General features: G+C 60.6%; 1 protein-coding gene across 2 annotated transcripts in view; it reads left to right on the top strand.

Annotated features, from left to right (window-relative positions):
• The window catches only part of SLC44A3 (solute carrier family 44 member 3), a 28,979-nt gene extending 4,180 nt beyond the window's left edge, over positions 1-24,799 (top strand). Inside the window, exons 5-16 of one of the 2 annotated variants that reach the window (XM_081111956.1) lie at positions 159-252; positions 3,144-3,304; positions 3,501-3,590; positions 4,607-4,731; positions 6,123-6,309; positions 8,197-8,362; positions 11,076-11,232; positions 14,060-14,143; positions 21,146-21,283; positions 22,765-23,001; positions 24,149-24,262; positions 24,757-24,799. In XM_081111956.1, coding sequence (XP_080968082.1) covers positions 159-252; positions 3,144-3,304; positions 3,501-3,590; positions 4,607-4,731; positions 6,123-6,309; positions 8,197-8,362; positions 11,076-11,232; positions 14,060-14,143; positions 21,146-21,283; positions 22,765-23,001; positions 24,149-24,262 — 1,553 coding nt within the window. In that variant the 3' untranslated portion in view covers positions 24,757-24,799. Of the gene's footprint in view, positions 1-158; positions 253-3,143; positions 3,305-3,500; positions 3,591-4,606; positions 4,732-6,122; positions 6,310-8,196; positions 8,363-11,075; positions 11,233-14,059; positions 14,144-21,145; positions 21,284-22,764; positions 23,002-24,148; positions 24,398-24,756 lie in introns of those variants that run through there. The other variant, XM_081111957.1, reaches the window with a different exon arrangement.

Genomic DNA, 24,799 nt, shown 5'->3' on the forward strand with positions numbered 1-24,799 from the left:
GGGCACGTGTGCTCTCTGTCTCTAGGTCCCCCACAGGCCCTTTCTAGATCCCAGGGATTCATCCTGTCTCCACACAGTTTTGTATAAGGACGGGTTGCTGTGCTGGCTCCCCCAGGGACAGGGACAGGTCCTACAGTGTTCTTATCTCCTGCTCCCAGGGTCCTTCCTGTGTGTGTACAGCTTGAGTCCCGCCAACTACACCCAGAATCCTGGTGCAGCCTCACTGTGCCCCAGGCTCCCAGTGCCTCCCAGGTAAAAGCCCATATGTCTCCTGTCTGTCAACAAAGGTGATTGGGTGTCTGGCCTGTCTATCACTCTTCTAGGCATTGTGGGAGGGGCAAAGGAGAGAGCGTGGAGCTGTCTGCAGGGAGCAGGTTGGCCAGAGGCCAGGGACCAACCAGGTGGGGCTGTTTGCAGCGTTTGTAAGGACAGCGGGGTGGGAACCAGGCCGAGCAGGAGGAAACAGCAGTAAGGTGCATGTGGCCCTCACACGGCACCTGGAGCCAGCAAGAGCGATGCGCGCACGTGTTAACGTAAGAAACATTCAGACCCGGAAAGAGTTTTTGTGAGTTTGAGCCAAATTGTTGACAATGGCCAGGAAGCAGGATCTCAGTGGATTGGGACAGTGCCCTGAGAGCGGCGGGTTTCACCTTGTTGTAAACATCACAGTCCAAGGAGGGGACACAGTGGGCACTGAATCCATTGGTGATGGATTAGGGGGCGGGAGAAGGCAAAGGGGGGAACCCTGGGATTGGGTAAAAGTGAAATGATGGACACAGGCTGCCTCTACGCAGGTGGGTGCAGGGGAGTTACAGTCAGCAACTAACATGCTAACAGTCACAGTGAGGGAACCTGTGGGCTCCGCCCTGGTGGCCAGCTGTGCCCTGAGGGGTGGGGAAATGGAAGTTACAGTTACCCTGACTTTCCCGAGGTGTGTTATCTTAGATGCAAAAGGACAACGGGCTCAGGAAAGACGGAAGTTGGTCTTTGTCAGGGAGGACACTGGCCTAGGACATGACTACCCACCATAAGCTGCTTTCTTATTTAAAGAGTTTTAATTTCCAATGGAACTCCCATGGGACCCAGTGATCCCACTTCTAGGAATATATCCTAAGAAACCAGAAAGAGTGTATGCACCCCCATGTTCATAGCCGCACAATTTACAATAGCTGAGATCTGGAAAGTCCATCGCCAGGTGAGAGGGTAAAGCTGTGGTCCGTCTACACCACGGGACCCTGCGCAGCCGTGAAAGAACGCTGACCCTCTGCAGCAGCGTGGGTGCGCCTGGAGAGCAGCCCCTCTGTCACAAAGTAGAATCCATTGACTTTTGCCTTTTTATTGCAACCAGGCATTCCTGGGGCTTTTTTAGAATTTGCAGATTCATTCACACTGTGATATTCATTCACACTGTGATATTCTGCACCGTCACACAGATGTTTTTTCTATTTCCCTTGACCATCACATGCCTCTTCTGGATGCATTTGTAACCTATTAGGATACCGAGCCCTGGTGTCAGGCTGCCACGGTGTGGGTGTGAGTTTTTATTTTTAGCTACTCATGTAATCTTGAACAGATTCTCTACCTCTACCTTCTAGTTTCCTCCTTAACCACGTGGGGAAATCCTCATACTCCCATTACTCACTCATTCAAAGCAGTTTACGGAGTAAGAGCCCTGCTGGCGGGCTTTCCTCGGACAGAGTTGGGGACATGGAGGCTCCACCTCCTCCTCCCGCACAAGCCAGTGTCTGTCCTGAGGTGGGGCAGTCGGGTTTATCCTGGGAGAGCCCTGCCAGGAGTGAAGGCTGGCAACCCGAGAAGCGTGGCTGCGGGGCCACAGCACATTTCCTGAACGCCTCCCTGTGACCCGCCATTGTTCCTCCCCCGCTGATCACGTGAGGCTCAGGTGCCCTCTCAGAGCAGTGGCTGGGTGCCCGGAAGGTGTGGGTGCCCAGGTAAGAGCTCTCAGGAGCAATGAGAAAAGGCTGCGGCCAGTCCCTGACCAGCAGGCCCTCCCCCTCTGGAGTCCAAGGTCATGTAGGACTTTGAGTCCCGCATGCCTTTGAAATCTGAAAGGCTTAGGTTTCCCTCCGGTGAATTCTGGTTCCAGTCTCCCCCCTCCGTGCCCATTCAGTCACTGTGCCATTTGCTCGGATGAATTCTGTTAACGTAAGAAGCATTCAAACCTGTAAAGAATTTTTGTGAGTTTATTAAAGCCAAACTGTGGGCAGTTGCCGGGAAGCAGACTCTCGGTGTGTCGGGACAGTGCTCCGGAGAATGGCGTTTTCCCCTTGTTCTATACGTTGCAGTCAAAGGAGGAGACGTGTGCGGCACGGGAAACCCATTGGTGATGATGGGGGGCGGGAGACAGCAAAGGGGTGGAACCCCTGGGGTTGGATAAAAAGTTAAACGATGGCCACAGGCTTCCTTTACACGGGTGGGTGCAGGGTGGTTAACAGTCAGCAATGACTGTGATAACAGTAACAAGGAGGGGCTTGTGGTCCCGCCTGCTGCACTGGTTATGCCCTGAGGCGCCGGGGAAAGGGAAGTTACCAGTTACCTGCTGGCCTCGGGCGTGACCACCCACCATGGACGGCGTTTAATTAAAATGCTTTCAGTTCAGACCACCCTTTGGGGTCACTGAGGTCTCTGAGTTTGCAAGGCCGCCTTTCCCAATCATCTCTGGGTGCCTGCTTCCCAGAGTTCCCTTGGTCACTCCCCATCCAGAGGCATCAATCGGCTGTCACCATGGCGACAGGGATTGACGGCAGGCTCTCTGAGGGCCTCTGCTCGCAGGGTACTAAGCTCTTCTTATTACTGCCTCTCTTATGCTCCCTTGGTTGTTGAGCAGCGGTTCTCAACCTGTGGGTCGCGACCCCTTTGGCAGTCGAACGACCCTTTCACAGGGGTCGCCTAAGACCATCCTGCACATCAGAGATTTACATTATAATTCATCACAGTAGCAACATGACAGTGATGAAATAGCAACGAAAATAATTTTATGGTTGGGTCACAGCATGAGGAACTGTGTTTAAAGGGCCAGAAGGTTGAGAACCACTGTTTGAGGATTCTAAACATCTTTAAAAAAAAAAAAAGACAAGTGATTAAACAAACCTCTCCACCATTTCCCCACCTTTTATTTTTAGCAAGTCTTTCCCCCTGTTTAGCCGCTGCGTCCCCCAGACGCCGGAGTGCTACTCCCTGTTTGCGTCTGTCCTGATCAACGATGCGGACGCCCTCCATCGCGTGCTCGGCGGGATCATGTCGGGAAGAAACACGATCCTGGGCCTGTGTGCCCTCGCACTCGGTAGTCTTCACTTTCACTCATGACCCTCCGCGCGGGGCTGCCAGGGTTCCTCCCACTTACGGATGTCGGACGATGAAAATTAGCCTCTTGATTAAATGTAGAGCCTCGCTCTGTATGTCGCCCTCCCTCTGGGGGCGGAGCCTCTGGGCCCTCACACCGCGGTGGTCGCTGAACTCCGTGTTTGGTTTCTTTCCAGCCTTGTCTTTGGCCATGATGCTCACCTTCCGCGTCGCCACCCGCCTTCTGGTTCACACTTTGGTCGCGTTGGTTATTGTGGGGCTGCTGTGTGAGTATTTCCACTTGGTTTTCCTTTAAAAAGAATAATAAATTATTTTTTTAAATTGATTTCAGAAAAGAAGGGAGAGGGAAGGGGGAGTGAGATAGAAACATCAAAGAGGAGACTCATCCATCGGCGGCCTCCCGCACGCCCCCTATTGGGGATCGAGCCCACAACCCGGGCCTGTGCCCTGACTGGGAACTGAACCCTGACCTCCTGGTTCCGAGGCCGGCGCTCAGCCATGGAGCCACGTGGCCGGGCTGGGTTCCTGTTGGACCAGGTGAAGAGCCTTTCCATTAAGCGTAGAAGTCAAAAGGCTCCAGGTTTGGGGTGAAGTGGGGCCTTAGAGAGCCTCCCCTCTGACCCCGTCTCGCTGCTCGTGGGGGACGAGCCTGCCGGTCGTGACCTCGTGTCCATCCTGGAAAAGGGCCCCCACTGCTTCCCTCTTCATTGCTGGGCTGGGGGAGGGGCCCCAGAGGCAGGGTGGGCAGGAGGCTCGGGGCAGCAGCCACACCCAGGGTCCAGGGATCTGAGCTTCCAGTCCCGGGTGCAGCCAGTGTCCTTCCCGGGAGAACCGCTGTGCCCTCTGCCATGCGGCGCCCTCGGCCCAGGTACACAGTGGGTCCCTGGGGGACACGCGCCAGGGCTGGCGAGGGACTGTGACCTTCCTGTCACTGTGGATGTGGCGAAGGTGGCAGAGTGTCTGCAGTGCCCCGGCTCCTATGGGCTGGTCACCAGCAGAGCCCGCCGGGAGGTTTTAGACTTTGGGTCGAATGTTGTTCCTCTCACCGTCCTGTTGGCACAGTCTCTCCCCTGCTCACACCCAGCCCGGCCTGTTTCCCGGCTCACCCTGCATCTCCCAAAGACACGCATCCATGGAGTCACCCAGACTCCATGTCTGGGTGGCCCTGGCCTGCCAGCCCTTCAGGGCGCCCAGGGACATGTGGCCCCACGAGCTGGGTGCAGGTGGAGGTGGAGGTGGATGGGCACCTGGGGCAGGTACTGAGCCGTGCCTGGCCTCCCAGTTGTCTGTGGCGTCCTGTGGTGGCTGTATTACGACTACAGCGCTGACCTCAGCGTGGCGCTGGACACGGAACGGGACAACGTGACCTGCTTGCTGGGCTTTGCTGTGGTGGCCACGGTTCTCACGGTAAGAAATGCGTGTGGGCAGGGGGGAGGGGGGAGCCGGCCGCAGCTCTGAATCCAAGTGCCTGGTTTTAGCCGGAACAGGCAGAGCTTCTGTGTCCTCGCCTAGTGAGCGAGGACGCTGGTTGTGTGTTTACCTGTGGTCCCCACGCAGGGACACACCCGGACCTTCCAGCACTAGGGACGCGTCTTCCCTCTCCCCGTTCCCGCCACCTCTCCGAGGCCGCCCTGCTGCCGTGCTTTCGTTGGCCTTGAGCGCAGTGGAGCCAAGTTCCAGGTGGCTGAAGGGTGGGCGCTGCGGGGCACACTGTTCCCCGGGTGAGGACGATGCTCACGCCGCCCAGCAGAGCCCTCTGCTCCCTCCCTGGCTCTGGCCCTGGCGATCAGAGAACCCGCCACCTCTCCCAGACCCCCCCCCCCCCCCCCGTGGCAACAGGCAGACACGGAGGGTGTGGGCCACTCCCCAGGGGCGGGAATCCATGGGGCCTGCTGTGCATGACCCCCCGCCTCACCCCACACACACAGTGTGTCCCAAGGCAAGTGCAGGACGAGCCTCAGGTCTAGTTCAAGACCCCGCCCACACGGTGTGCCCTCTGCCTGTCGCCTCATTGGTCGCATGGGAGCACTGACAGGCTGTCGGGGTGTGGCTGTCCCTCCTCCCTCCAGGGTGCCCAGTGTCATGGGGAGACCGAGGCTGGGGAGCGGGCTGCTGGGGAGCAGGGGATGGCAGAGCCCAGGAATCCACCGCCCGCCCCCCGCCCGCTTCGTCCCTGCTCCTGCGCGGGGAGGGCACTGGCCTCCCCCTCAGGGTCTCCCAGCTGGTCTGGCGCTCAGACATGAGAGGAAGTAACCAGGGACCCGCACACACGAGACCCACCTGCAGGGGCTCAGAGCCGCTGTGAGACACCCTGGGCCAGGGTGTGGGGGGAGGGGCTCTGTCCTTACGGGAGGCTCCTGTGCAGGGAGCAAGGCGGAGGAGGCGCGAGATGCTTTGCGGCAGTTAGACCGTCTGCGTCACGCGTGTTCCCTGCCCTTCGCAGCCCTTGCGTTCCCAGTTACCTCCGTGCTGCAGGGGCGGGGGGCGGGGGGTGGGGGTAGGGGGGCAGTCCCCAGCCCAGGGCCTCACTCTCATGTTCTCTTGCTCCCCAACCGGCCACAGGCTCCTCAGGGCCGGGAGTGTGTCCTGCTCATGCCAGGGCGGCAGGGCCTCGTGGGGACCAGCGCACACTAGGTGCTCAGTTCGCTTTTTAGAATGTGTTCCCGGACAGCGAAAGCGGGAGAAGCTGTCCTAGCAGGGCTGCTGGCTGGGGGGGGGGGGGGGGGGGGTTGGGGGGTTGGGGTGTCCCAGCCTCTCCCTCTGCAGCACTTGGAACAGTTTAACCCCTTTCTCGCCAGGCCGTTCTGCTGGTGCTGATTTTTACCTTGAGAAGGAGAACGAAGTTGGCAGTCGAGCTTCTGCAGGTCACCAACAAGGCCATCAGCCGCTGCCCCTTCCTGCTGCTCCAGCCGCTGTGGACGTGCGCCGTCCTCCTCCTCTTCTGGTCGCTTTGGGTGGCCGTGCTGCTGAGCCTGGGCACCGCAGGTGAGGTGGGTGCCGCCGTGTCGGGGCCACATGTCAGGGCCACGTGTCGGGGCCGCCGCGTGTCAGGGCCACGTGTCAGGACCGCCGCGTGTCGGGGCCGCGTGTCGGGGCCGCGTGTCGGGGCCGCTGCGTGTCGGGGCCGCGTGTCGGGGCCGCGTGTCAGGGCCGTGCCGTGTGGTGGGATGGTTTGTGGGGCTGAGCCTCCCGGCAGCCAGGTGCCTGGTGAGGGTGACGGGCCCGGGCTGGGCCTGGGGAGGCGGGAAGCTCTCTCCTTTGTGGGTTGGAGAGCAGCTGGTTTTGTTTCACGAGAGAAACGGCAGGGAAGAGGGGGAGGGAGGGTCCCGGGAGATTCTTGGAAAGGCGTGCGAGGTTCTTGGGAAGCAGATGCCTTCAAGTGGGTGAGAAAGAGGATGTTGGGGGGTGGCCTTAGGCTCAGGGCAGAGAGGTGACCGTCCAGCCCAGGCCCGTGGCCACTGCCCCCCGGGGGCTTCTGACACGTGTCCAAGCTGAGCCTGGAGCCAAGTCCTTTCTTAGGTTCCCCAAGACCCATCGCATCCTGGGTCTGGTCCCTGAACTTCCCCACACTTTCTATTGCTACGTTGTAACAAAGCTCAGCAACAAAATAGCCTCTGCTCGCAGGGCTCCTGACTGCAGGGCCACGGCCGCCCAGGAGAGGGCAGCCACGTGCTGGGGACCGCCCGCCTGCCTGGGACTTCCCTGGGCTTTCAGGGAAGGAGCCTAACCCTAACCCTAACCCGGGGTTCGCTTACAGCCCTGGTTCCCGGGCACTGGTTTTGTCCCGCAGGTGGCGTTGGGCAGTCTGGAGACATTGGGGGCTGGCAGGACTCGGGTAGGGGCAGGAGGATGCTGCTGGCATCGGATGGGTAGAAGCCTCGAACCCTGCTGGACACCCTGCAAGGCACAGGCCTGCCCCCACCCCCAACAACGAGTTAAATGGTCCATAGTGCCCGTTAGTACGGGCAGAGCTGAGAAAGCCGGCCTGGAGCAGTGGTCGGCAAACTCATTAGTCAACAGAACCAAATATCAACAGTACAACGATTGAAATTTCCTTTGAGAGCCAAATTTTTTAAACTTAAACTATATAGGTAGGTACATTGTTATTAACTTAATTAGGGTACTCCTAAGGCTTAGGAAGAGCCACACTCAAGGGGCCAAAGAGCTGCATGTGGCTCGCGAGCTGCAGTTTGCCGACCACTGGCCTAGAGGAAAGGCTGTGAGCCGCCGGGTGACCAGAGCGAAGAGCAAATCGGAGACGGCTCCCCAGACGTTCATATCCAGCGGCGTCCGGTGGCGTGGGGCTGCCCGGGTGTGAGGGCTTGGGGGGCCTCGGCTTGTCCCGTTAGCCGCTGCCACCTGTCGCCGTGCCTGCACCTCGTCGCTTTTACCAAGGCTACATTTCTGGTGGCTCGGGGTTCTGTCCCGGGGCCCCCGCAGCTTCGGGGGGCTCGGCCGCAGGAGGCCTGTTGTCTCACAAGGCGGTTTGGAGGAAGATGGGTTTCAGCGCCCGGTGGGCGTGGCTTCCCGTTCTCCTCCCGCTGATCTCGAGTCCGAAAGGGTTGTGGCCCTTCCGAACCTCCGTGTCCCCCCCCCGCAAAGTGGGGTGAATGGGAAGGTGGACGCCGTGTGTCCTGCTCATTGCCCACCACCCGTCACTGCGATTATGGTTCACTGTGTCCGTAAGTTAAATGGGATCGGAATGCTGCGTTTTGCCGTGGGGATCTTAGATTAGGGTGGGCGGGCACTTGACACGTTACTGGGGCGTTTGTGTTTCATGGATGCCAGAGGCCGGGGGCGGGGGGCGGAGGTGGGCCTGTGGGTCGGTGCTCGGACGGCGCTGGCGTGAGCATGTCTGTGCTCTAACCTTAGGAGCGGCCCAGGTCACCGCCGGGGGACGGGTGGAGTACCAGCCTCTCTCTGGCCTCCGCTACCTGTGGGGGTACCACCTCCTGGGCCTCCTCTGGACCAGCGACTTCATCCTCGCCTGCCAGCAGATGGCGGTGGCGGGGGCCGTGGCCGCCTGCTACTTCAACAGGTAGGTCCAGCCGCCCCGCTGCCCCTGCTGGCTGGCTTGTGTCGTCACATTGTGCGACTCAGAGGAATTTTGCAGTGTGGATGTGACCCCTTCAAAGGGACTGGCCAGAGCTACACGAAGCCAAAACTCTGGGTGCTTATTTGGTGGGAAAAGAAATGGTGTCCCTTCCGTCCGCCACAGGTGCAAGCTCTTTAAGACAGAAAATCCCGCAGGAAGCCAGACGGGGAAATACAGGCTGCGTGGAGGGGAGAGAGCTGGAAGGCAGGGCTGACCTAAAGCTCCTGTTCCCGTGTGTGCGAGCGCATGGCTTCCTGACTGTGCTTCCCGTGACTCTGCAGTGTTCACACCCATGACCTCACGGTGCCCGAGGACATGCACACCCACGCACCTTCACCCGACCTGTCTGGCGACTCTCCACGTGGGGCAATGGTAACACCTCGGGCTAAAGAGGACCGGCCAGGACAGGCACAGGCCAGGACGCGGACAGGAAGCTCAGTCCCCGCTGGGCTGGCCCCCCTCTAATCTCCGAGACCACGCGAGCAGATAACAGGGAGTTCCTGGGGGAGGAGAGTGGAGTGGGGATGGCCCATGTCCTGAGCAGTCACCTCCTTCCTGCCCACAAAGAGCAGCTGGGGTTTCTTTTGTTTTGTATGTTTGTTTTAAAAATATTTTTTTAATGATTTCAAAAAGGAAGGGAGAGGGTGAGAGAGATAGAAACATCAGTGATGAGAATCATGGATCGGCTGCCTCCTGCAGGCCCCACACTGGGGATCGAGCCTGCAACACAGGCATGTGCCCTGACCGGGAATCGAACCGTGACCTCCTGGTCCATAGGTTGACGCTCAACCACAGTGTTGCACGTCGGTTAAATCTCACTGAGGCTGGAAAAGGACTCTAACTGGAAGCTTCAGTGTGATTGTGCTGAGCGGAGGGCGTGGGAGAATGAGGCCTGTGAGAGCTGAGTCTGCATTTCACGCGGGGCGGCGTACTCGGCGTGGCGTCCGTGGCTGAGGATCAGGAAATGGCAGGAAGCCTGCGCACAGCGGCTGGGCCCCGGGCCCCTCCCGGCCGGGAAGCAGGGGTGCCCTCTGCCCCCAGCGCCCCCTCCTGAGAAGTCCTGAGGCACACAGACCTCCTAAATGGGAACATAAACATTCTTTAAAAAAAACAAAAACAAGGACAGGGAGCAGTGTGTCAGACTCCCCTGGCCTGGCTCTCTGGTCAGATCCCCACGCTCCCATCAGCTGTCGCTCCCTGGCATTTCCTCCTCCGGCCGGATGCGGAGTTAAACACGCTCTCTTCTCCCTCCTGGAAGACTGACCGCAAAGTGCGCCTCTGCCAGCTCCGGAAACCGCGGCCGCGCCCCTTCCTCTCGCAGGCCTAGGCGCCCTCAAAGCCTTGGCTCCGCAGGCCTCTGGCAGCGGCTCCCCTCCCCAGGCGGAGCAGTGGCTTCTGGGAAGGGCCTCGGGCTCGGGAACCGGCCTGGCGGAATCCAGAGGGTCAGGGAGGGCCGCCCAGCGCTGGCCTTGGTCTCACCCTCAGGGCTGGGGGCGGCTCTGCCCTGCTCTCCTTCCCCTGCCTGTGCAGCTGGGCTCCGCCTGCTGGGAGCCCTGTCAGGACCAGTCCGTCCAGGAAATGACTCCACGGGGAGCCCTGGGAGCGGGAGGGATCAGCTGGGTGTCAGGAGCCTGGGGCTGTGTGGAAGCCAGACTTCCCGGCCAGCCGGCCAGGGGAGCGCCCGTCCCTCCCTGGCCACGGTCCCGGTCCCTGGATTCCGGAGTGATTCTAACCACCCGGCCAGGCAGGCAGCGTTCCCTGTGCGATTATACCTGGCAGACGATTACAGTGGAACTTCTGAACGTGAAGACGAGATTACCAGGCAGCTTAAAGGGCGGGTGGAAGGGGTGGCTGCTGCAAAGAGGGAACCTGGTTTCTTTTACCCACCAGTGTTTTATTTATTTATTTAATATATTTTTATTGACTGCAGAGAGGGAGGGAGAGAGAGAGACACATCAATGATGAGAGAGAATCATGGATCGGCTGCCTCCTGCACATCCCCTACTGGGGATGGAGCCCGCAACCCAGGCATGTGCCCTTGACTGGAATCGAACCCGGGACCCTTTGGTCCACAGGCCAATGCTCTGTCCACTGAGCTAAACTAGCCAGGGCCCCACCAGTGTTTTAAAAAGTTTTCTGTTCTACGTTTGTTTAGCAGCAGTTCTCAACCTGTGGGTCGTGACCCCTTTGGCGGTCGAACGACCCTTTCACAGGAGTTGCCTAAGACCATCCTGCATATCAGATACTTACATTATGATTCATCACAGTAGAACATTACAGTTATGAAGTAGCAACGAAAATAATTTTATGGTTGGGTCACAAGATGAGGAGCTGTATTTAAAGGGCCAGAAGGTTGAGAACCACTGGTTTAGGGCATTGAGTGCCACCAACAGGAATTATCTTAGCCCAGGAAATGCTTTTCCCTCAGCAGCCGACGTGTAGGGACACGTCGCCACATGCTCTGCATCGCTGCTGGCCACCTGCATCCTGGCCGGGCACCCAATCCGGGCCGGGCACCTACATCCAGGCCAGGCACCCACTCTGGGCCGGGCACCCACTCCGGGCCGGGCACCATTAGTGCCATCGCCCATCTGAACCAGAGTTGGTGGTTCTCTCAGCAGTGGTTTAAAATACTGTCCTCTTCTCCTGTCCCCAGGAATGAACAGGACCCTCCCCATCGCCCCATCCTGTCGTCTCTCTCCATCCTTTTCTGCTACCACCAAGGGACAGTGGCGAAAGGGTCGCTTTTGATCACCGTGGTGAGGGTGCCACGAGCCGCCCTCATGTTCATTTCCAGGGCCCTGAAGGACAAGGTGAGGCCAAGGACGGCAGGGCCGCCCGGAGGGCCCTCCCCCACCCCACCCCCTGCGGACTGTCCCAATCGGCTGTTTGTGCTTTTCCAACCACACGGCGGGGGCGGGGGTGGGGTGGGGGGGAGGAGTTCCGAGTGGGCGCTTCCCTTCTTGTTTAAATGCTGAACAAATGGGAGGAATTCTTCCGAGGAAAATTTAAACCATTTTTTAAGGACGTTTAGATGCTTTTTTTAAAAGGGAAAAAAATACGCTACAAGATCTACAAGATTAGAATAATATTTGTTTGTGTTTTAATGCTAAAGTATTTCTTGCCTTTTGCGTTTCCTAAAGGGCGCCGTGGGGAGTCACTGGTGTGTGTGTGTGTGTGTGTGAGAGAGAGAGAGAGAAAGAGAGAGAGAGAGAGAGAGAGAGAGAAAGAGAGAGAGAGAGAGAGAGAGAGAGAGAGAGAGAGAGAGAGAGAGAAAAGGGCAGGATGACCCACATCTCGGCTCCAGAGCGGAGAACTGTGGCCCTTTGTGCGGCTGCCCCGGCTGCGTTTCCGTGCCGTTGGCTGTGAACGGCGGTGGAACCCGAGCTCCAGGGGACAGCTGTGCACAGACTGTTCCTGGCCGACAGGCAGGGCAGGTGGGCCTTTCCCAGCTCTGCTGCCCCCACAGCCTCCGCCAGGGCCAGAGTTCACAAACCTGACTCCGGCCGCTGGGCCTGGGGACCCGTGCTGGCCGAGCGGGGAAGTGTCACCCTCTGTGCCCTTCCAGGCAGCCACCTGACCTGTCCGTGTGTCAAGTCCACACTCACGACCCGAGGTCGGCGCCCGTGAGCGGAGTCGGGCAGTCCCAGGTCAGGTGGCCCAGGCTCTGGTCTGGAACTGCGGGCGGTGCGGCCCTGGCCAGTGTCCCCTTGTGTCGCCGTTGAAGTGGTGCTTTGTGAGCGCTGGTTATGTGCCCGCGTTAAAAAAGAGTTATGTTGAACCTTTTTGAGGGGAAATAAATCCTATGGTGAGACTTTCAGGGCCGAATTTCGAGGGATGAAAGAATGCATCCATTTTGGGAATTAAAGGGGCGTTTCCACCTCCAGGTGGATCCGGCGGCTCTGGCTCCTGTGTTTGAAGTTGATCCTTCATATTAAGGGCCTTGGAGGAGGAAGTCTTGAACAGAATATATGTGCAGCCCCGTGTGTATTTATGGGGGAGGAGACAGTCTTCCGTCTGCTGCTGATCTCATAATGAAAATAGACAGAGCCTGGCCGGGTGGCTCAGTGGCTGAGCGTCAACCTGTGGGCCAGGAGGTCAGGGTTCGATTCCCGGTCAGGGCACAGGCCCGGGTTGTGGGCTCATCCCCAGTGGGGGGCCTGCAGGAGGCAGCCGATCTGTGATTCTCTCTCATCATTAATGTTTCTCCTTCTCTCCCTTTCTCTCTGAAATCAATAAAAAATATTTAAAAATTCTAAAATAATTAAAAAAAATAGACATGAGACAGACTAACAAGAGAAAATGGCCCCATTTAATCACGTGTGTGTATGGGAGCTCCACGCACATGCGAGGCTCAGAGAGAGACAGGGAAGTGAGGGGAGAGGACCTCTGAGCGGGGGATGAGGTCACTGCCAGCCAACGCGAGGAACAGATGTTCAGTAATTAGACGTCTGTCCTGCCGTATAAATAGGTCGGAGAATGTTATTTCTGGTGGCCGCTCTTGTGAGCCCACAGGGTCTCACCTGCCTTCCGCTCTGAATATTTCACATGCCGGGTGGGGGGCAGTGCCGGGAGGCCTGTGCCGAGTGTGTGTGTGTGTGTGTGTGTGTGTGTGTGCGTGTGTGTGTGTAATCATGAGTTAGTGAGCAGTCGGGCACCTCGCCTCCCCTCCCTGTGCTGCTAGCATCTTACCCTCCAGGGCAGCAGCCGTCCCGCACTGTAAAAAGTCAGGCTGGTCCCTCGGGCAGAGGACTGAAAGGTCACTCACCCCCGAGGCCCCAGGGACCGAGGGCCGCACCCCCTCTGAGCCATGTGCCTGCGGGAAGCGTGTCCCTTTCCAGGCTCCGGAGGACGTGCTCTGTGGCCTTGCAGGCTGCCCTGCGTGGTCCTCGCTGGGTGAATGGCACACCCACAGCGGCCAGGCTGGGAGGTCTCCAAGTTTCCTGCCCGTGAATCACCGTTAGGAGGAGAGCATGTCCACCGAAGGCCGGAGCTCCTGGGCCTCCCAGAGGCCTGTGTCAGGCTCGTGTCAGGCCCCGGGGGCAATTCTGTAATGATTCCCGCTCGCCTTGCACACAAGTCCAGGCGACATCTCATAGGACTAACTTCTCGCTTAAAATGCAGCCCTGAACGTCTCACTATCGGATTCATTTCCCAAAAAAGTTAGACTTGAATCTTTTTTTCGTGCGACCACAGGACTAGTGTCTGCAGAGCATACTTCGTTTTACTGACTTCGGGGTGTGAATTTGTCATGACGCTGAGCTGGTTTGAAAAAGCAAAGTCTCTCATTGAAGACACTGGAGGGAGGTGAAGGGAGAGGCTTTTACACGAAGTCGGGGCTAGGCGTTATCTTTGTAGCACATATGAGTGAACCCACTTTCCTTCCTGTTGAAGGCGACAGCGGGGTAACAGGTGAGCCCCGAGGGAGACACCTCGGTCGTCAGTAATAATAATAATAATAATAATAATAACAACTCGTGGCCGTGGCGTGTGCAGCAGGGGATCTCTGGCGCTCTGAGCGCCGCTGCTGGGCGTCCCGGGAGTGTGAGCTCCGGGAGAAGCAGTCGCAGAGCCTGCGCTCGCCTCGCCTCCCCTCCGGTGGTCCTGACTCTGTCCTTTGCTTCTGCTCCTGTCCCGCAGCGGAGCGCCTGGTCCAGGTGCCTGCTCAGGTGCTGCTCCTGCTGCCTCTGCTGCCTGGACACACACCTGCGCCATCTCCACCAGGTAGGTCCCCACACGGCCCAGGACGCGCCGCGGGGCTGCGGGTGGGCTCGCCTCGGAGGTCAGGGGTCGTCCTGTAGGTCAGGGTCTGTCAGCGCCGGGTCGTGTAACTGTTTTCGGCTTCTGGTCCCTGCAGTCGTGGTCACACCTGCTCTGCTCTGCCGTGGTCGTGGGCGAGCAGCCACGCACGGAGGGAAGTGGCCGGCCCGCTTGTGTCCAGGGAAGCGTTCCTGTGGGCACTGACGTTTGAATTCCATAGAATCTTCCCGTGTCCAGAAACCTGTGTTTTCCCCACTATTTAAAATATGTGAAGAGTGGGCTTCCCTCCGGCGGGGGCGAACGGGCTGCTGGCAGCCGTGGGCTGGGCGCGCAGGCCTAAAGGGGACAGCTCGTTGGCGCCATTCTTCAAATTCGGAAAGAAAGGCGCCGCTCTTCTCAGAGCTAAGCGGAAGGGGCAGAGATCAGTGAGTGCAGTCTGTCAGTGACAGCTCGTTTCCAGCGTCTTCTCCGCGACTGTCATTTCCCTGAAGTAGGAAGAGCTGCCTCCCTGACTTTATATGTTTCCCTGCCTTTCCCGCTCAAGCTGTAAATATATTCCTGTAAAAGTCAGACAAGCTGCACACTGTGATGGTTTGAATTTCTGATTTTTTTTTTCTCTCTGGAGTCTCTCAAACTGAGGAAATCTGCATATGTTTTATGTTTCTGTCGCTAATCTAGGAGATTTTAATAGCCCTTTGCCACGTGTGTGCAAAGCTGTGTTTTTGTGAGGGAGCAGGCTGTTTTCATTTAAGCGTCCACAGACTCTCACTTAGCCAAGCTCTTCTGCGCTAAAGACGTGAGCACTGATTGGACGTCCGTGTTTGTGGCTCCTAAGTGGCACGACAGCGTCTCTCATTGTTGGGGGAGAGGGGAGTCTTCCTGTGCTCAAGCCCTATCTTTAAGGCTCTTCCTAAGGACCTGGAGTGCCTTTCGTTTCCACTGGGGCTGCTGTGAGCCAGCAGGTATGACTCAGTGAGACACCCACACCTTTCAGAGGAGTGGGCGGAGCCGGGCCTGGGGCTGCCTGTCACCGTGGACTAGGCCCGCCTCCCTCTGAGCTGTGCACCATCCATTCACCGCTTACTCCACAGAGACCCGCGATGTGTTACGAAAACGCACTGGGATAAGGGACATGCGTGCAGGAAAAGCAAGGCTGAGAAGCCGGGGGCGGACTAGGAAGACAACAGTAGCGGGACCACCAATAGGCAAATATGGCCCGGCCGGGGGGCTCAGTGGTGTGCGTCGGCCTATGAACCAGGTTCCATTCCCGTCAGGGCACAGGCCCGGGTCGCAGGCTCGATCCCCAGCGTGGGGCGTGCAGGAGGCAGCCGATCCATGATTCTCTCTCATCATTGATGTGTCTCTCTCCCTCTCCCTTCCTCTTGAAATCAATAAAAATATATTTTTTAACAAAAAAGACAAGTACGTTGGCCTGTGCCTCTTGGGCCTGAGTGGAGTGGCCCTCCCCTGGCTGTGGTGTGTAAACACAGGGCCTCTCCATGACCCTCTGCCCTCGAGTGTGGGAACTGCCCCTGGAAGCCTAGAGCTCCCTGTGGACGGTGGGGGGAGAGAGAGGAGCGAGGAGAGGTGGCCCTGGCCCCGCGCCTCCCCTGCCCCCCCCCCCAGCAGCCCACCCCCATCTGGGTGGGGAGTGGAGTTCCACCCAAGGTTTCCTTTGAAGCGGGCTCTGCGGCCAAAACACGCTGGAAAGCCATCCTCTCGGGCACGTCCACGCTCGGGTCTCTGCCCACCGTCCCGTGTTGTCAGACTTCCTTCACTTCACCGCCTCACAGCAACCCAGGCCCATTCCCCTGGGGAGTTCGAAGGTGTCCAAGATCCCAGGTAGCTGAGCGTCGGCCACCCTGTTGTTCCCTGTGTGAAGGGGAGGCCGCTCAGCTCGCCCACCCAGCTGCAGAGCATCCGCGCTGCCAGCAGGCACCGCCTTGGAGTCTGATCGTGGTGCTGGGGCAGGAGGCCTTCGCCATCAACAAAACGTCACTGCCAGCGACCAGCGCAAACGGGGGAACCGAGGCCTGTAGGAAACCTGGAGACCAGAGAGGTGGGCTCTTGTAGAGAACGGTCCTGCCTGGTCCCTGATGGGTCCATTTCTATGCAAATGAGGAATCCAAATTTGCACAGTCTGATTGGTCAGGTTTGTGCCTTCTGATTGGGCACAGCTGGGCAGCCTGAGGGTTAAGTGATTGGGAAAGCAGAGGAGAAAGAAGAAAAGAACTGACGTGAACGTGGCCGGCGAGAGCACCTGCAGCGGGAATGAATGCTGGGAAGCAGGACGGAAGGAAGACCAGGCTCCTGGGTGGCGCTGGGTGATGGTGGTCAGCGCTGCGTCCGCCTCGCTTGGCAGTGGGGAAGGAAAGTGAGCTGAAAGGGAGGCCAGGAATGTGGCCTTTTGAAAAGTTTCCTGGCACTGGAGCGAGTTGCTAGGGGAAGATTTCTCTGGAAACCAGATGAAAAGAGCAGAGACCCATTTTGTTTTTCTTGTTTGTGCAGCAGGCACTGGGCAGTGCTAAGGAGAGAGACCCACTTCCCACCAGAGCCCAGCACTCTTCTTCTTCTTTCTCAATCGACTTGAGAGAGAGAAACATCAATGCATCAACATGGACCGGCTGCCTCCTGCACACCCCGACGGGGGATCGAGCCTGAAACGGGGCATGTGCCCTGGCCGGGCCCGCCTGGCTCACAGGTCCACGCTCCACCACGGAGCCACACGGCCGGGCCCGCCTGGCTCACAGGTCCACGCTCCACCACGGAGCCACACGGCCGGGCCCGCCTGGCTCACAGGTCCACGCTCCACCACGGAGCCACACGGCCGGGCCCGCCTGGCTCACAGGTCCACGCTCCACCACGGAGCCACACGGCCGGGCCCTCCTGGCTCACAGGTCCACGCTCCACCACGGAGCCACACGGCCGGGCCCGCCTGGCTCACAGGTCCACGCTCCACCACGGAGCCACACGGCCGGGCCCGCCTGGCTCACAGGTCCACGCTCCACCACGGAGCCACACGGCCGGGCCCGCCTGGCTCACAGGTCCACGCTCCACCACGGAGCCACACGGCCGGGCCCGCCTGGCTCACAGGTCCACGCTCCACCACGGAGCCACACGGCCGGGCCCGCCTGGCTCACAGGTCCACGCTCCACCACGGAGCCACACGGCCGGGCCCGCCTGGCTCACAGGTCCACGCTCCACCACGGAGCCACACGGCCGGGCCCCAGACAGCCTTCTTGAGGGAACATCGAGGAGCTGGTCGCTGCTTTAAAGCCTCACCTGCCCTCCCTGGTCCTGGGAGGGAGGCCGCGGCAGCTGCTGCATTTTGGAGACACCCAGGCTGAGGCCGGCAGTCATTCCCTTGCAGGGGGCGGAGGGGGTGCAACCCCACATCGCTCCCCCCTCCTGTCTGCGTCGTAAATACCAGATGTGTGTCTCCCTGGAGAAATTATAGGTGTGCGCCTCGCACATCTGTCTACCCAGCCGCCACTTAGTCATGCTCTGTCCAGCCTTTGAACTCGGGCGCGATGGGGGCGGGGATGCGAGCAGCAGGGACTCCAGAGCAGGGCCAGGCCTCGTGGGAATTCTCCCTGTCCACTCCGATGCCGGAAACCCACGGTGGGAGGCGGGGGGGTGCACAGGACACTTCCCAGGGGCTCCAAGGTGCCTGGACGGTCCAGGGTGCCCTCCCCAGCTCTCAGGCAGTGGCCGAAGCCCCTGGAACATCCTCTCGCCCGCGGCTGAGGGCTGTGGCCCACCGTAAAGCTCAGGGTGTCGCCAAGCTCAGGAGAGGGCGATGCAGGACCCCACACGGGTGTTTTCCTCGTGTCCTGACGACTCCACTCCGGCTCAGGGGGGGCCCTGGGCCCTGCCAGCGGCTGCGCTCCCCTCACCTGCACCTCACGCTGCCGCTCCTACCGCGTGAGCCCTGCGCTGTCCACCCCTGTTCTCCGGGAGCCTAAAGGCGGCTCGAGGGGCGGGCGTGTGAGGGGACCCGGGTGATTTGACCCTCCAGGGCCGTGCTGTTCGCTGCACCTCAGGCGGGTCTGTCTTCAAGCCTCTCCCTGCCCCCCATGGGGTCCCCCCCCCCATCAGTGGCAAAGGCTCGGTGTTCTCTGTGCCAGGATTGGGCTCATCCCGCGCCACCTGCCGGTCCCAGCGGCTCCTCCTGTCCGCTCCCCGAGGCCACAGGGGTCTCCCAGGGGAAGAGGCGACCGCGGTGCCGTCTCTGGCTGGGTCCTGGAAGGGGGTGACCGTGCTCAGGGGGACACCGCTCTTTTGGTAGCGGACGTGCCACAGCGGTGGCCTCGTCCCAGGGCCTCTGTGCGGCCGCCTCTCGACGCAGTGGCTCCGCGTCCGCAGTCCCGTCCCCCACCCCCCCAAGTGCTATTCTGGCCGAGAGCCGGGACGCCCACGTGCGGGGGTCCGAGAAGGAAGCTCGCCGTGGGCTGCTGGATGGTGTGCGTGGAGGCGTGTTCCTGGGCAGGCAAATGGCCACAGCAGCTGTCGCACTGCGGGTGCTGCTGCCGCTTTAGATAGAAAGGAATGGAGGCGCCTGCTTATCTGGCCCCAGACTGGGGGGGGGGTGTTTCCTGCCACCACTCAGCAGCCCCTCGGGCGCCCGCTCCCACCTGCTGGGCACTGGGGTCCCAGGGTCAGGGCTCAGGAGGGGCCCTACGGCCTCTTCCCCAAGCGGCCTTAGCACCCCTCCTCCTCGCGGGGGACGGGCCTCCCTCCGCCTGCCACCTCCCCACGGGTCATGCTCTGGCCCAGGGCCGCTAGCCGGGGTGGCCTGGGAGCAAGCCCTGCCCCTCCTGGCCCTGTGGGGGGACTGGGGCCTCCCTGTCCTGGGTGCGGGCAGAGCTGCCCCTTTCCCAGCAGTAAGTGAGGTCGTGTTGCGAGGCCTGTGACTGACGCCCCCGGAGACACGCTTCCCACGCTGGGCGCCAGGCACTTTGCTGGCTGTTTTATGGGGACTCGGCTTTCATCCTCCCAGCTCCCTGGGCGGCAGGTGCTGTAACTCCCTGGGGGAGGGGGCTGAGGTCTGAGGGGTGAGATCATTGTCCCCCCACCCCCCCAAGGCAGCCAGCAGGTCCACTGCGGGGCTGGGATCTGAGCCCAGAGACTGGCTGCGGAGCCGGTGCCTCCGGAACCACCAGCCTTTAGACGCCTCTGTTCTGGTGAAGATGGGCAGTGACGTCCAGGGGGAGAGCTTGGGCTCACTGGGGGGGGGGAGGGGGGGGTCTGCGGAGGTGCTTGATCCTGGTTTCTGTCCATAAAAAGACGGTTATGCAGCCCCCCCCCCCCCACACACACACCTGTTCTCAGGAATGATGACCCGGTCAGAGGCTCTGGGAACTGGGGGTGATTGAAGCTGCTTCGTTAAGTGGCGAGCGAGTGAGTTTGGGCCTCCCTGTGCCAGGTGTGGGTCCCCCACCCGGGTCAGCTCCCACCCGCCACCAGTGGGGTTTCACAGGCCAGCGATGCACAGGTTCCCTCTACGTCGGCCCAGGAGGGGGTGGGCCCTCCAAGGTGTTTCCTGGGGCCTCCCCGGCCGTCTGACTGAGAACGTCCCTCCGACAGCAGGAGCCGGTGGGCGGGCCAGGCTCCTGCCGCTGTGCTGAGGGGGGAGTTCGCTGGGGGCGGCAGGTCCGCCCTTGGCTTCACCTGTTACCGCTGTTACCGTCGCACGGGCTGCAGGCTGTGGGCTGAGTGGTTGTGGGGGACCCCGTGGTGGCCTCCTGGCGACGTTGCTAAGGGGCCGTGTGACGGGCTCCTGTGTCAGGAGAGGAAACTCTCATCCTTCGTCCAAGCCCAGAGCATGGCCGACACCAGGCAGGTTGTGTGTGGTCCCCGGAAAGCGACCGGCTCCTCCCTCGCTGGAGTGGCCGCGCACGCGGTGCTGGTGGAGGTTTGAAGGGAGATGTAGGAACAGGTGCTTTAGAGATGATCGTGTCGTTACAAGGGAAGGTGCTTGGAAAAATGACCCAAGAAACCTCCTCACGTGAACGTGCACACATACACAACACACATGTGCACACATGCGCGCACACACAACACATGTGCACACGTGCAGCACACTCGCGCGCACACACACACTCTCTCTCTCTCTTTGACTTAGTGATCCCACTTCTGGAAGTTTATCTTAAAGAAATGGTCCAAAATCGGGAAGTGAAGATGTCCATTGCATAGTTATTTATAAAAGCAAAATATTAGAAATAGTATGATGTGTACCAGTCCCCCACCATGGAAATTACATTCATTGCAGATTAAAATGACCACTAGAATGGGTGTGACTCCTGAGTCTGCAGGGCGCTCAGTTCCCTCCCAGGGCGTGGTCTCCCGGGAAGGGGTGACGCCCTGGCCCAGCCTCTCTGATTCCAGCCCCACGGGTCTTGGGGGCAGCTCACCAGCCACCGGGGGCTGCTTTGTGTCCGGCACTCAACTTCCTCTCCTGCCCTCGGACTCTGCAGGGCGTCACAGCATCATTCCTCCGCCCTCGTTCCCGTATGCTTTTAAAAAATATATTTGTATTGATTTCAGAGAGGAAGGGAGAGGGAGAGAGAGAGAGAGAGAGAGAAACATCAGTGATGAGAGAGTCATGGACCGGCTGCCTCCTGCACGCCCCACACGGGAGATGGAGCCCGCAACCCGGGCCTGTGCCCTGACCGGGAATCCAACCCTCACCTCCTGGATCATAGGTCGACGCTCAACCATCGAGCCACACTAGCTGGGCCGATGTGTGTGTAGTGCGATGCTCTAGCCACCCTACCGACCCCAGGTGCTTATGTGTCTCCATTGACTGCCGCTCGGTGAGAACTGAAATCTGAGACGTCGCAGCGGCAGGATGTGCTACGGGCGCCTCGTGACCGGTTTTCTTCGGGACGCTCGTAGCCGACGTCACATTGTTCTGAGACCGGGCACGCGGCGCATCATCTTTCTGACTGCCGCCTGTCATTCTAGAACGCGTACGTGGCCACGGCCATCAACGGGACCGAGTTCTGTACGTCCGCGAAGGACGCGCGCAGGCTCTTGTCCGAGAACTCGAGTCGTTTCACGTCGGTCAGCTGCTTCGGGGACTTCGTCGTCTTCCTAGGCAAGGTGAGGCGTGTCCCCGGAATAATAAGCAGGCACGGGGTGGGGGCCGACGCACAGCCCTGCAGCGGGCTGGGCGTGCGGGCGCCTCTCTGGCTCCCCCGAAGGCGGACGCCTGCCTCCTCTTTGTGTTGGATCCCCAGCCCCAGGGCCCACACTGAACAAGGCCTCGGCTCCCTTGTGGGGCCCGTGGCTGCTCCTGTAGCGTGTCCGCCTCCGTGGGGGGCCACACATTAGCCCTGACCCAGGCCCTGGCTGCGCGGGGGCCGCATCCCTGTGCGAGCCCGTGGGCGCCGATGGCTCCGTCTGGCCTCTGATGTTCGAGGGTCTAGCATTGGTCTCTCCACATTGCTGTCCTGGTGAGCTGTGGTCAGTGACATGCCACGACATGCCATGACACGCCATGACACGCCACCGCACGCCTGGGCCCAGCCGGTGGGTGTGACATGCACATACGTTAGGCTCCGCCGGCCGAGAGGCTCCATGTGGCGGTCGCCGCAGAAGCACCGCTGCGGCCGGTGCCGCCTTCAGAGCCGCCGGCCACCGAGGCAGACGGCGGGCGGCCTGCTCTCTCATAACCGTGTTCCCAGACGCTCTCTGGGCCGAGGCTTCGCCTCTGAGACAGACGTGCCTTTCATTTAACTCGGGAGCAGCCGTTTCCCTCGTCTCCCATGACGAGCCCGTAGTTGCCCAGAGCCTCCCGCACCCGTGGACACCGGTGACCGTGTGTGTGTTCAACCAAGTGCCGCTCCGACGTCACGTCCCCCTCGCGGGCGCCGAGGGCCCGCAGACTCCAGCTGGCGGCGCTGTGGCTGTTGAAGAATTGGGTGCCACCTGGCCTTGTCCCGTCCGGGAGATGGAACCTCTGCATGTGGACGGAGCCGATGACCCCCCCCCTCCCCCCCCCCCGCTGCACGGGGAGCCCTCCGCCCAGTCCTCGGGCGCAAGTGACCGCGTGCTAAGGGCAGTGCCTGTCGGGACCGTCGCCGCACGTGCAAGGGGCGCTTATGAAGAGTTTACCGTGGGGCGCACTGCGGGGTGAGAGTGAGGCCCCAGGGCCCCAGATAAATGCAGACGAGGCGCCTCCCCCTCCTCCACGGCTGCTCCCTGTCACAGCTTCATGTTCTCGTCCCCTTTCATCGTCCCAGCGGTTCTGACGTGCGTGCTTGGCCGCAGGGCACCTGCAGTCCCCCCCCGCCCACACATACGCAGTCCCACACGCACACATATGCAGTCCCACATGCACACATGCAGTCCTACGCGCACACACAGTCACATGCACACACACAGTCACACATACACACGCAGTCCCGCACGCACACACACAGTCGTGCACACACAGTCACACACTCGCACGGCCTCCCCTCCCACACACAGCCCCGCACACAGTCCCCCACGCACGCACACGTGTGAAACTGCAGTAACTGAGACATTTTCTGAGTGCTCCCACGGCGTCTGAGGACGTGAGCGCACTCTTGCTCCGACAGGTGCTGGTGGCGTGTCTGACCGTGTTCGGAGGGCTGATGGCCTTTAACTACCACCGCACGCTGCAGGTGTGGGCCGTGCCGCTGCTCCTGGCCGCCGCCCTCGCCTACCTGGTGGCGCACAGTTTCCTGTCCGTGTTCGAGACCGTGCTGGGCGCCCTGCTGCTGTGCTTGGCTGCTGACCTGCACACGAACGACGGCTCGCCCGGAAAGCCCTACTTCATGGACCACGAGCTATTGGTGAGCACACACCGCGTCTGCGGCGACCTGCACGCTCCCGGCGGGGGAGCCTCGGCCTCCACCGGGACAGGCAGCCTGCGTCTCCTCTGCCGGGGGGGGGGGGCGGGGGGGGAGTGGGGGTTCTCTGAGCTCCCACTCAGCCGGCCAGTTGAGACCCCTGGAGAGGAGGGAGGCCGCACGTGAACACTGACCCATGGCCCTGGCTACAGGGGGGGACGCCTCATGTCTGAGCCCCGTGGGTGCTAATGGCTCGGTCTGGCCTCTCTGACGTTTGGGGTTTAGCAGTTGATCTTTTCCCAAAGCATTTGGCACCCGCGCACCCGCCACCCCCACAGTCGGTCAGGGGCCGTCGCTGCAGTGAAGGCTCCGTCTGGCCGGGTGGCGGCGGGTCTGCCATCGCGGGCCCTTTGCTCACCGGCAGCCCCGGCAGCTGTCCCTGCTCATCCCTGCAGACGGGCCTTTGGACAGCTGGGCGTCTCTCATCTCCCCGCTGTCGGGGCCAGTGGCGTCCGGATAATCCTCGTTCGTTCTGTCGCCATAAAACGTAGGCGTTAAAGCCCCTTCGCTTCTGAGAGCAGCAGGCGCAGCCCCTCCGCGTCTGTAACGACGTGTCCTCAGCCTCCATGCGAACAGGAGGCGCCCGCGGAGCCGCGGAGTCACGGAGTCACATGTCCGCAGTCGCGGGAGGTGCTCCGGAGATGGCAGGACGAAGGCAGGGCTTCTTGTTCCGGTTCCCACTTTTCTGACTTAAAATCCACTTGGAAATCTACCCCCCTCCCCCCAATATTTTAATTCAATAGGGGACACTTTTTTAAAAAGGTTTTTAGAGAGAGGAAGGGAGAGGGAGGGAAGGAAGAAGGGGGGAGAGATATTGATGTGAGAGGGGAACGCCCTGTGAGAGCAGAACTTCGATCGGCTGCCCCTGCCCGCCGCCCCCGGGGATCGAGCCCACAGTCCCGGGCCTGTGCCCGACAGGAGAGTGAACCTGTGATCCTCAGCGCATGGGACGATGCCCAACCAACTGAGCCACCCAGCCAGGGCTGGGGGGACTTTCTAAGGATTCAGTTCCCCAAAGTGATGTGGCCAGGCACACGGCTGCCAAGCGTATGTAGGCCACAGCCCTGGCCACGCGCCCTCCTGCTTGCAGAGTTTTGTGAAGAGGATGAACAGATGGCACCGCGAGGGGCCGCAGGGCGCCGGGGGCTCCACGAGGAACCGAGAGGGAACGGAACTCCGGCCTGTGGTCCGCTCCACCTGCTAGGTACCGGGGAGGGGCCTCCTCCTCCCAGCCCTTCACCCAATAAACACACAGGCCAGCCGTCCTTCACACGTGGTCCTTGCTGCCGGCCCCTCCCAGCCCGTCCTCCACACGTGGTCCTTGCTGCTGGCCCCTCCCAGCCCGTCCTTCACACGTGGTCCTTGCTGCCCCTCCAGCCCGTCCTTCACGCGTGGTCCTTGCTGCCCCTCCAGCCCGTCCTTCACACGTGGTCCTTGCGGCCCCTCCAGCCCGTCCTTCACACGTGGTCCTTGCGGCCCCTCCAGCCCGTCCTTCACACGTGGTCCTTGCGGCCCCTCCAGCCCGTCCTTCACGCGTGGTCCTTGCCGCCGGCCCCTCCCAGCCCGTCCTTCACGCGTGGTCCTTGCCGCCGGCCCCTCCAGCCCGTCCTTCACGCGTGGTCCTTGCCGCCAGCCTCTCCCAGCCTCTCACACTCGCTGGGTCGAGACCCTCTAGGACCACGTTTACGCCCTGCTCAGGGGCGCAGTCACACTCGCGCTCCGGCAGCAGTCGGCACCTCGG

This window comes from Myotis nattereri (assembly GCF_964212035.1).
Source record: "Myotis nattereri genome assembly, chromosome: 18".
Classification (NCBI taxonomy): domain Eukaryota; kingdom Metazoa; phylum Chordata; class Mammalia; order Chiroptera; family Vespertilionidae; genus Myotis; species Myotis nattereri.